This window comes from Nematolebias whitei, chromosome 8 (assembly GCF_014905685.2).
Source record: "Nematolebias whitei isolate Nwh7 chromosome 8, NemWhi1, whole genome shotgun sequence".
Taxonomy (NCBI): domain Eukaryota; kingdom Metazoa; phylum Chordata; class Actinopteri; order Cyprinodontiformes; family Rivulidae; genus Nematolebias; species Nematolebias whitei.
In genome coordinates this window covers 5575709-5588338 of record NC_056505.1, presented here as the reverse complement: position 1 = coordinate 5588338, position 12630 = coordinate 5575709, and the positions used below count along the sequence as shown (strand labels likewise).

Here is a 12630-nt window from a genome sequence, read left to right as displayed (position 1 = left end):
TATATAGTCTGTGTGTGTGTGTATAAACAGACCACCCCTATCGTTTGAGGAAACTATGCTTTCTAGTTTTTATATTGCTTAAAAGTTAAGTTTCTCCAAATGACTGTGGTGGCTGATAGGGTGCCTCATGATTGTGGCCAAGGCCACCATTGGCCACCCCCTGGCTCCGCCTGGTTTGTGGGTAAAATTGCTCCCTGCACTCGTCAGGATCCGTCACTCTGCGCTGTCTCAGACAAGAAAAGATAAATAAAAAAATAAACTACCTCTCCTTCTCCACAGTGTAGCTTCTACCCACTTGAATATCTTTCACCAAAAACATTTAGGTTCACGTGCATTCCCTGTTCAAGTCCAGTTCAGAAAAAAAAAAAAGAAAAACATCTCAAACTACCAATGTTCACTATTCATCGGCGTACCACTTGTCTTGTTGTGAATTAGTTTGCCCTATAAAACGCTCTGCACAAAAGTTAGATCTCTAATTTCCGTTTCGCTTCACTTTGTCCAACTGTTGTGTTTTTACAAAAAATAGGCTGGTTTCTCTTCCTCTTCTGAAAAGTGTCTCCACTGAGTCTGGGTTATACATTTAAATCAGTTCCACTTGTTCTCATTAAGGCCGTCCTGTGTCTTCTTTCAGAACCGGGCTCGTTGGAGCGGTGGCAGGTGTCGGGAATGCGAATGCCGTGATGCCCAGGTGACTTGTTATCTCCACTCCTGCCCCACCTGCCCACCGGGCACCCTGACCGTCATAAAGGAAGGTCGATGCTGCCCCGACTGTCTCCAGGGTACGTCTTCGTGCTGGGCCAGAAATTCTCAGAAACATTCCTCTTCTTCTTCTGACACCGGTCCGGTTTCCAGCCTCTGTCTCTGATTTTAAAAATAACTGGATTAAACCGTCTCCTAGTTTAGTTGAACTAACTGCAGCTTGTTCTGCACTTTCAGAGAAACTCTTATCTCTGATCTTAGAATTTCCTTTTTAGCCTCTAAAGTTTAGATTTATGCCGACACCATCGTGTCACGTTGTTCATTTTTGACGCGTCACGTCGAACCCGATTAGATTTAGTCAAAATATGAAGAATAGATTCCTTAACTCTGGGTCCCTTGAATAAAATGTCTCGAATATAATCCTAAATAATTTCCTAAAGCCCTTTTCTGAACAGTACCAGCAACTAACCAGGATGTTGAGCAGAAAAGCTCTAAACAGTTGCTCCTTTACTTCTGTACTAGTAACACTAGTTTCAATACCAGTTGGGAAATCCTGAGATCCAGACTGACATTTTTCCAGTTACTAATGGGCATATTTAAAAAGGGGCACCATGTGCTTCAGTAGCAGTTTCTGGCTGGCGTGCAACTCTAGTCTTCTGTTGCTTTACACCTGCTTTAATATACAAAGGTGTTCGTAAATTAGTTTCATTGGTATTTTACGATGTGATGGCGACTTGTTGCCTGGTGTCTGAATGACTGCAGAGCAGCTAAAACAGAATAAAATGTGAGCACTGTTTGGACTAAGTGTGTTTCAACAAACTGGAAGGAGGCGAGATGCCATCCAGACCTCAGCATCGTGAAATACTGACTTTGAGCTCGAGCGTTGGTAACTGTAAAAAGGTCCAGATGTTGTCAAAGTCCTTATTAGTGTTAAAAATGGGATTCAGACCAGTTTTCTACAGGTGGTCCTAATAAGCAACACAAATCAAGCCACATTTCGAGAAATGATATCAGGAGGATCGGGGTGCCAAAATCAACATTTCAGGAATCTGAACATATATTTTGTTCATTTAGAAAAACATAGAAAGAACTAACCATCCGTTCATTTTCGTTACTCTCCTCGACTTTACGGGTCGCTGGTGCTCATGTTCAGCCATCACTGTGCGAGAGGTGGGGGACACCCTGGACATGTCTCCAGTCCATCACAAGGACACATAGAGACAAACGAGACAAACAACCATTCACTCTCTCACACCTCGGGACAATTTAGAGTTACCAATCAGCCTAACATGCATGTTTTTGGTCTGTGGGAGGAAACTGGAGTACCAAGAAAAAACCCACGCATGCACGAAGAGAACATGCAAACTCCACTCAGAAAGGTCCCCCGACCGGAAGACGATCCTGGGACCTTCGTGCAATGAAGCAGCAGTTATGACCGCTGCTTCACCGTGCCGCCAATTTAAAATAAAACCATTTTAGAACAAATAGTTTTTGACGGAATCACAAACGGTGGATAGTCTGTTCAAATGAAAGCGTTTCTTGAAATACTTCAGATTGTTTGCCGCTTTGTTTGACAAAGTTTTAAATAAAGGCGTCACGTGACTGCTTGGAGTACGAGGTAGGGATGACTCTCAGCTACTACCAAACAGGAGTTTTGCTCACTACGCCTAAAATTGACCGAGTTATTGCCATTTTTGTTTGTTTAGATCAATTAGCTGTGACGACCATCTTGAATTAGGTTGACTCAGAAAGTCGTGATTAATTTTAGAGTTTTGTTAAAATCCGTCCAATATTTCGCTAACAGACAGGCATGACTGCCCACCTTCCATAATGGCTAAATGTACAACAAAAACACCATCCATCATTTTAGACTCTACATCTTCAGATTTTAACAGTATTTTACTGTAGAAATGTTAAAATCACATCTGCAGTTTTCTTTCTTCACATTTTAGTTTTGTTAGATAAAGTGAGTTGGATACGTATAGACGCTAGTTTCTGTTGCCTTTCTAGAAAACTTTACTGACAAAGGAGTTTAAATACAGTTTGGTCCCCTGCTGGAAGTTCGATTCATGCAAAGAGGAGCTTGAGAGGAGGCTGCGACGATGATGAGGCTTATTTTTTTTATTTTTTTGTACGACAGTCAGGCGGCAGAGCTCAAACGGTCCTCTGGGTGAAGGCGGCTCCGGCTGATTCAACCTGCTGTCGCCCGAGGACAAAGACGACAGCGTCAGCCTTTTATTGATTTTAACTCTAGGTTTTATACATTTTGTTTTCAAATTCTGCGCATTCAGAAAGATAAAATGTACGTCTGCATTCAAAAACACGCCTTACCCTTTTAGAGTAAAACAGCTGGAACTGGCTGTGCATGTCTGGAAGCATTTTGAAGGTCAGAATTAGAATTTAAAAATCTTTCTGTGAGGTTTTAATGCCGCTGTAAGTCGGGTTTAAAACCTTCATAAAAGTATTGTCTGCTTGGAGTTATAAAAATGCCTAAATTGGGGAAAAAGGCTATTTCTATTATAGAAAATGCACTAATTTAGGATTTAATGAGTGGGTGAAGAGTTCTAATCCGCACTGCATATATATTATCAACCTAAAGCTTTAAAGGTTCAAGTCAAACTTTTAACCAGTAATTATTTCTAAATCTACACATTTTTACTTCTGATTCACCTAAAATGCCCAAATAAGAAAAAAAAAAACCACTCATGTCTCCTAAACCTTTGATTAGACGGGCTGATTCACCGGGCTGACTGAAATCTGAGCGGTTAGAGCAGTCGTCTTCCAATGCGAGCGTTGGGGGTTCGATTCCACCGGCAGTCACATGCCGAGGTGCCCCTGGGCAAGACACTGAACCTCTCATTGCCTCCGATGTGTGTCCAATCAGTGTATGAATGTGCTAACGCTCTGATTAGTCTTTGTATAGGTCTAGCTGTATGAACGGGTAAATGAGGGCACAGATTGTGTTGTAAAGAGCTTTGAATGTCTTGATAAGACAGAAAGGAGCTATAGAAGTCATTTCAGTTCAGTTTGTTGTACATTGTACATTCATGCGCAGCTCTTCGCGTTGTACCACGAACCTCGACGTACCGAGTTTACACGGAGGAATCAAAACTATGTGCCTGTTTAAACAAAAACAGGTTCAGCCGTGGGTTCCTCTTTATATTTGCAGGAACCCAACGTGTGCAATCGCTCATTAGCCGTTCATCAGTTTGTCCGCCTGGTCTAGAATCAGATTTTTCACGGTGCGTTTGGGGCTAAAATTAGAAAAAGAAAAAGAACGCGCGCTCCCTTTCACCCTCCTTTCCTGCTCGAGCCATAAATCTTCCTCTAAGCTTATTAATCATCGCCGTCTTTGGACCCGGAGGTCAGTATTCTGCTCCCTCATTGGACGGTTTTCACCTGAGAGCCACTGGAGTTGTGCTGCGTTCACATCTCACGGGGAACGTCTGTAAATGCGGTTTTTCTTCTGGTGCTGCATCTAAACCAGGTTTGACCAGCTGAGATGTTGGTGCTGTGACAGCGGCAGCCCTTCAGAGCGGCTGGTTAGCTCGTCACATTTTCAGCCTGGTCTGTGTTTGAAAAGCTCCCTCACTAACTACATCCTGCTCACAATACAGTAAACTGAACGGGGGCTGCGGGACGGAGAGATGATTTGCATTTTGTGCACTAGCTCAACACACATGGACTGACCTCTGCTCGCCAAACGAGTCGTATTGAGGAATATTTCAATACTGAAGCAGTATTTTCAAGTTATTTTCATCAAAAGCTTCAAAATGTTCTGTAGTTTGTTGAAGTTTGTCGATTTATCTCTAAATAAGTCTGTTTGTGAGAGTGCGGGGTTGACAAGCACTTTTTTTTTTTGGTCTGGAGTGGGATCATCAAGCGTTCCAGTCCTATATTTCAAAATGGGAATCCCCCAAGTTTTGCAATGAGGGAAAATATACGTAGGGATTTCCTGGCAGAAAAAAAAAGTCATTTCAAAAGAAATTATAAAGATTAGAATTATAAGGATTATTTCTAATGACATACATTAGAAAACGTCAATTTAAAAGTAGATTAGGATGAGAAAATGCTTTTTTAATTCCTTGGATCACTAGATGGTTTCTTTATGGACTCATTAAAACTCAATTACAGTAAAAACTGTATTTTCACTTCTTCTTTTTTTTTTTTTGCTCTGTAGCTTGTGCAGGGGTCACATGTTTTGAATTAATAACACCTAATTCCTGTTGCACAACATTTCTGTAAAGAAAAATAAAAAGTTTTTTATAGTTGTAGTATTTGTGCCAATAATAAAAAAAAATAGCTGCACAGCAATGAAACGGTTAGAATCGAGGTCGGTTTACCTTGTGATTTTCAACATATCTTTTATTTTTACATATTTTTATTATTTTGACTTAACAATAGACATTTAAGTTTAGTATCTACACACTTCTTTAATATATGATAAACAGCCCAAGCAGAGGAGGGAAGCTGCTTTATATTAAAGACATCTGAATATCAAAATACTAACGTTAGCATTAATTCAATTCAGTTTATTTATACAGCGCCAAGTCACAACAGAAGTCATCTCAGGACACTGAACGCAAACATTCACATACATAAAGTCAGTTATTAACGTTATTTCTCTGAGGATATTAACCTGCCATGTCAGCTCTAGAGTTAGTAAATTCAGTTCACTTTATGGATTCAGTTTGTTCTGAATCAGTCACTAAAATGACCCGGTTCACTTGAGTCAGTCACGTTGCACAAAATGTTACCTTGTGTTAACTGTATGTTATCTATATGTGTGTATGTTAAAATCTATGTTCAACTCAAGTGATTCCACAATATTGCCGGTTGTTTATTAACCCAAAGAGCGACCCGGCTCGTCTGAGTCTGCAGCACTTTCGGTGATTCTGCTGTTTTTTTTTTTTTTTTGGTGTGTTCGCTAACTTGTGTACTTTTATCCGTAGTCTGCCAGAGGACAGGAAAGATTTGGGTTAATTTAGACCTTGGATTTGTGGATCCTGATTCAGTGCGAGGACTCTGATCTTTAACCAGGCCGGTTCAGGAACTGACCAGCTCTAGTCGGCTCCGGCTGCAGTGCATTATGGTCTTTGACGCTGATATAGTGTTCAGATTCTGTACTTTTGTTGCTTAACATAACCAAATTATCTGGAACTACATATCGGACGAGAGTTTTCAGTTAAAACACCAACACAACATATGATATGGTGAACATTTCAAATACAACCTAGGAGTTTGTCTGGCTCATTAGCTAGCTATAGCTAGCTAATGTAGCTAGCTATCCAGCTATCTGAGACTGGACTTAGTAAGCATAATAACAAGTAATTTTGTAACTTCAAGTAATACAAATATGTTAAAACCTGTCCAGAAATATTTCAAAACTAGCTGTTTATAAAAGTAGATAACCACAAAAATGCTACCTGTCTAGCTAACTAGATAGCAATCTGTGCCTGTTTATCATTAGCACTTAAAAAATAAATAATTTGTCACTTCAAATAGTAATACAAGTATATTGAAGCAAAGTCTAAACATCTTTCACATTTTTCCACAAGCAAATTAGACCCAGTTAATATAAACTAGCTGTTTATATAGCCAGCTAACTAGCTAGAAGCAACTAGTATGCTAGCTGAAAATTTACGACAGCCTCCAAATAAAACCCCATTTCTACAAGCCGTCTAATAAATAACTGTCATTTCTAATAAACTTACTCAAACATTGTTCAAAAGTCTGTTTATAATTGTTGCTTTCATAGCCAGCTAAGTAGCTAGAAGCTAGTTTTCTGGCTATTTATCAAGTTAGCTAAGATTATATATGGTAATAGTTCAAATCTCATGCTTTTTACATTAGTTTTCATATTTTCTTTAGGTTTTTGTGCTTCTTTCTACTTAAAATAGTCAATGTATAGTACAATAGTCCTTAGCATCCAAAGCTTTAACATCATTAAAAACCTTCAACGAAGCAGTTATTGTGCTGATGTTTCCGGAAACCAGATTAATGGGAAGATAAGATGTTAAAATAATCCAAATACTTCTTAAAAAATGCATTTCAGAGTCATTAAAACTACCATTGTAGCAGCATTGCATTAAAAATGAGTTCTACAAACCTAAATGGACTGTCACTATTCACCAAAGTTTGCTTTCCTCCATGTTATTGAGTTTTCTGTTTTTCTTTTTGAAAGTCTTGAAACTTTTATAATTAACTCTGAAGTAGGAATGACTTGAGTTTCATTTTGACTCCCTGCAGCGAGTCCGAGAGGTCTGATAATTATGTTTGATAATTATGGGCTCTGACTCTAATTTTATTCTAGCTCTCAGTTAATTCACTCAATCCCCTCATCAATACTTCATCAACAAAGCCAGGACAACCTAAGTGGATCTGATCCATCTCCAGACTTTATCGTCCCATTTACAGGTGTCATTAAAGACAATTTAAGAGAGGACTAAAGTGGTGAAATACTGAATGGTGCACCCTCTTACATGTTCTAGTTTGTTGGCAACGTCATGAACAAATGCATAGATTTTAAACTTTCACAAAGTAATCATTAGATGTCCATTTACAACTGATTACCAACCCAATTCAAGATGGCTGCCACAGGAAATACGACTGGAACTGGTTCTTGGCTCGATGATTGGGGACCACTGATGTGACTATGTCTGTGTATGTTTGTTAGCAAAATATCTCATGAATTGGATTGACTTCTGCAATCGACTCGTTTCAAGCTGGACACCACAGCTAATTGACCTTACGAAACACAAAACGGTTTCACCAATTTCTCTGATACTGAGCAACAGTTTAGTGTGGCAGTAGCTGAGAGGCATCCCCAACACATACTTGGAGCGCTAAGGGATTGCACTTGATTTGGCGGGTAATATGCATTCATTCAAGGCATTCTAGTTTTAATTTTTGAATTTATTATGGTGTAAAACTGACTCATGCACCATGTTAAAGGAGGCTTAGTTGATAAGGTGGCACATTTTTAAAATGTCTCTATCGGAGTTCAGACTTTTAATCGATGTTTTCTTAGGTTGTTTTTTTTTGTCTCTGGGACACAACTTCAACATGACATGTTTATTTTATTGCTGAGAAATCTATCTCGTCAGGTGAAGCTGTGCAGTTAAGCTCCTCCAGATTATTCGTCTTCATACGACCGTTATCCTTGACGGCAGTTTCTAATTATGTACCTGAGGGATTCTGGGTTATTATGCTTGTGAGGAAATTAAAGTTTAATGTGCGAGCGTGAAATCAATCCCAGTGAGAAGAAAAATCCATTCCGGCTCACGCTCCGTTGTCAAGATAAACAAGCTATAGGGTTTTTGTACCCACCAAGTTTGGTATGAAAAACGTTCTTGTTTGTTTCCACAGTAAACTGTTTGCAGGAGGGCTTCAGAATAGAAACAAATACTGAATTCATGCAGCAAAAGGGAGTAGTAAACACAGAGCTTATCCTCTAAGTAGCCATAAGCTGGTTGGTGAAATGGACCATACTATATTTCTTTGACATTTGACATATTACGTGACGTCTTCGTCCATCCGAACATCCATAAACTTTCTCTTGTCCAGGCAATAACTTCCTAAATGTACCAGTGTGAGAGCCTGCGTGAAGTTAATGATGACCAGTTGACCAATGAATACAGGGTGCAGTGATGGGTACGATAGTTACAGCCAGTTTTTAATCTTAGCACACCGTTATAGACAGCATCCAACATCTGCAGGGTGCTTGTAGGGGCATTCATGTAAATAATGTCCCCATAGTCAATGGAGGGAAGGAAAGTCACAGTTACAAGGCATTTCCTAGCATTCAGAGTTACAGGATCTTTTTCTGAAAATGAAACCCAAATTTAATTTCAATTTCTTTATCAAGTTTTCGACATGAAGCATAAAAAAGATGTGCATCGTCCAATATTCCCAAGTATTTGTAATAATTGACAAACTCAATAGGAACACCGTTTGTAGATAAGATAGAAGGGAGAACTGCTTGTACTTATTTCCTGTTTAAAAACAACACCCCTTTGGTTTTTTCAGCATTTAGCACAAGTTTGAGACCGAACAAGTCTTACTGAATGATGTCGAATGCAGACTATTAAAGCTGGAAAACCTTAGCAACTTTTCTAGCTCGACAATAAGCAACTGTATCGTCGGCATAGAAATGTAAGGATGTGTCAGGAATGATCTGACCTACATTACTTATGTAGATTGTAAAGAGAGTGGGTCCTAAGACTGAACCTTGTGGTACACCATTGTTAACAATTAGATAGCTGGAAGAAGTACCATTATGTTGAACACATTGCCTCTGATGTGAGAAATAATTAGAAAACCAACCGATAGTGTGATCTGAGAAACCAATTTCTGAGAGCTTATGACGTAAGTTGTCATGGTCTAGGGTATCAAAAGCTTTGGACAGGTCTAAATAAATAGTCCTTAGCATCCAAAGTTTCAACAACATCATTAAAAACCTTCAACGAAGCAGTCGTGCTGTGTTGTTTCCTGAAACCAGATTGATGGGAAGATGATGTTAAAAGAATCCAAATACTTCTTGACTTGAGTATTTATCAATTTTTCCAAAACCTTAGCTAGAATACACATCTGCATCATCACTAGTCGGAGTGTCACGTGCACTTTCCATAATTCCAGCATCAAGGTCAAGATCACAAATCAAGGTCAAATGTTATACAAGGTCTTTTCTATTCCGGGCCATTGCCATAGATTGTTTAGTAATAGTTTGTTGACGGGCGTATAGTTTTCTGTATTTGGTTCTCTCAGTAGAAATCTGGACTATGGGCTAAAATTTAGGGTCAAAAAATGAGATGAAAGCCAAACGAGAAGAAAATAAATGGGCGAGTAAAGCTGTAAAACAAAGAACAAAAAGAGAGCGAGCATTAGTTTATTAGAGGAGAAGAAGAGTGATGGAGATATTTAGGACAGTATGTTCTGGCTTACTGACAGTCTTATTGGCCATTAAGATTAAAGAAGCGTCTCATTTTTCTCGTGTTCGACTCGTCTTTTCCACTTGCACGCGCAGCGATAACTCTTCTCCTCGTCTTATTTTCTCTTGTCACTCTTTTCCTCGGCTCCCTCCGTCCCGTCCTGCAGCTGCCACATTCATCATGTCCCTCAGTCATATTTCTACAAGCATTTTTTTTTTCCCACGGTGAAATCAAGCACGAGTCACCGAGCATATTGTTCGACGCCTCTTCCTTCATTTGTCTCTTCTTCGATCGAACGCAGCATCTTGTTTGTGTTTGTCCACATTTTTTAATGTTCAGAACATGACGGGATTTATTTTTCTCCGGGGGAGACGCTTAAGTTTTAGTTTTTCATTTGACTTTCATAAGCCCAAGAAACAAATCCGTTATCAAACACTTGGAAACTTAAAAATCCGAGCCGATCTTAAGACTGCAATGTTTTTCTCTGATCTTGAATGTTATTTAATAAAATTGGAGCTTTTGTTTCCTGCATCATGGAAAAAAGTCTTGAAACATGTCAAACACGGGGCTGGATCAAATCATTGAAAACTATGACAAGAGCTGAGTAAAAAGGACAAAACACTAAACTGTAATTACACAATATGCTAAATGTGAATTTGGTATAGTTTAATTGAAAGGGCGCCATCTTTCTTCTTCTTGTTCCATTTGGGTTGCAGTTCTGAAAGAATGGGCCAAGCTGGGACCCCCCGTTAGCCACTTAGCTTGACACAAATGTTTAATATTAACAAATAAATATTTGTAATAAATTACTAGATCGTTTGTCATAGAAAATATGGTATTTGGGCATTGCAGAACATACAATGGCAGTGATTGTGCTTTCATTTCTGAGTGTTTAATCCTAACAGTCGTTTATTTTACCGGTAGACACGGTAACTTTTAGCTTGCTGGAAATCTTTGTTTCAAGATCCTTAAACGTTAAAAGAAGAATGTTGATGGATGACCCTGAACTATTAAAAAAAACAAAAAACGTTAAAGACAAAAACAACTGGACTTTATTTTGTAACAGAAGACGTTTTGCTTCTCATCCGAGGAGCTTGTCCTGGAGCTGGCTGTCCTGCGTTGAGCCTGTGTCTGTGGAGAAGCCGTTTGGTTTCTCCAGTATAGAGGTCTGGACAGTCCTCGCTGCACTGGACTGCATGCACCACACCACTCTGTTTGGGTGTTTTGTCCTTGGGGTGGACCAGTCTCTGTCTGAGAGTCCTGCTGGGTTTGAAATGTACTGGGATGTTGTGTTTGCAGAAAATCCTTCTGAGTTTCTCCGATACTCCAGCAACATAAGTTATCCCCTGGACGGGGGAGGAAACCCTGGGGACAACTCAGGACATGCTGGAGAAACTGTCTCTTTAATTTAATTAATTTGATTCGATGAACAAAAGTAGAGCTTCTCTTCTAACGCTAACGTGGTCCGGTTGCACCAAATGTGATGCACCCATCCATCCACCCATTATCTTCACCCATCACTTTCTGGGTTGCGGGGGTCACGGTTGCCCATATCCACCAGTCACTGTGTGAGAGGCGGGGGACACCTGGACAGGTCTCCGGTCCATCACAGGGACACATAGAGACAAACAACTGTTCACTTTCACCACACCTAGAGACAACTGATGCAGCTTTTAATTTAGAGTCAGACTGTGTTGAAATCTTTGATCATAGTCATGCAGAACATTTTAACTCGGTCTGATGAAGCCACTTTAAGAGTTTTTACTTTATTTTATTTCAGACCAGTGCCATGCAGACTGCCTGTCTTGTTCTGGGTCTCCTGACCACTGTGAGACTTGCAGAGACCCCAAAGCTTTCCTCCATCTGGGTCGCTGCCTCTCCGTCTGTCCGGTGGGCTTCTATGCTGAAGGACCACTTTGTGCAGGTAAGGCTGAAACATAAATAAATGCATACATCTGCACACAGCTGCATGGCAACCATAAAACACTCTGAAAATGTCTTGTTGCTTCACTGGAAACACTCAGCTGACACAACGGAAACGACTGAACTGAGGGGACCACAGTTAATTATTGTCCTTATGTAAATAAAAAAAATAAAAGAAATCTAGTTTTATTTTAAAGATGTCGTTGGCGGCAGACCGAGTTTCCCTTTCACTGATTTATGTGATGGGATCACTGCTCTGATGGAAATTTTTTCCTTCCTTATTTAAATGTGAGTTTTAAATGCGCTGATTAGCGGGCCGAACTGAGCTCACCTGCAGGCCTGATGTGGCCCCCGAACCACCAGTTAAAAGACCTGATAGAAGTCTGCTGACAACACTGTTGCCAAATTTTTGCTAGTTTTACCTGCTTTTCTACCCTTTTTTTTTTGCTTTAAATTACTCTTTTGCAGCTTTTAGTTCAAGTTTAGTGGGGTCAAAACAAGTCAGGCAGACCAAACTATGGCGTGGACGCTGGACATCTACTATCATAAGGATTTCGATAATCTGGCAACAAGTGAGTGAGGAGCTGAACAGGTGCATGAGATCAAGGCTGATTGCTGCGGTGGAGCAGAGTGGGCATGGCGCAGGGTGACAGTAGAGCTTGGACTTGAGCAGGAGAAAAACAAAACATGAGGACAAACTATGGTGGGGGGACAGCAAACATGACAGGAGGGGCAGAAACGTGACAATGATTTGCTAATTTTAGCTTCTCTTGTGGTAATTTTGGATTCGCCCATGCTAATCTTAGCCTCAGTTATGCTAATTGTAGATTCTCCTATGCTGATTTTAGCCTGTGATTTGCTAATTTTAGCTTCTCTTATGCTAATTTTAGCCTCTGATTTGTTAGTTTTAGCTTCTCTTATGCTAATTTTAGCCTCTGATTTGCTCATTTTAGTTTATGCCATTGAGCATCAACCTTGATGTTTATCCCATGTTAATTCTAGCCTCTGATTTGTTAGTTTTAGCTTCTCTTATGCTAATTTTAGCCTCTGATTTGTTAGTTTTAGCTTCTCTCATGCT

General features: G+C 39.8%; 1 protein-coding gene across 1 annotated transcript in view; it reads left to right on the top strand.

Annotated features, from left to right (window-relative positions):
- Positions 1 to 12630, top strand: part of fras1 (Fraser extracellular matrix complex subunit 1) — a 187546-nt gene that overhangs the window by 31416 nt on the left and 143500 nt on the right. The window contains exons 9-10 of the mRNA XM_037680010.1: positions 632 to 779; positions 11410 to 11553. Coding sequence (XP_037535938.1) covers positions 632 to 779; positions 11410 to 11553 — 292 coding nt within the window. The remainder of the gene's footprint in view (positions 1 to 631; positions 780 to 11409; positions 11554 to 12630) is intronic.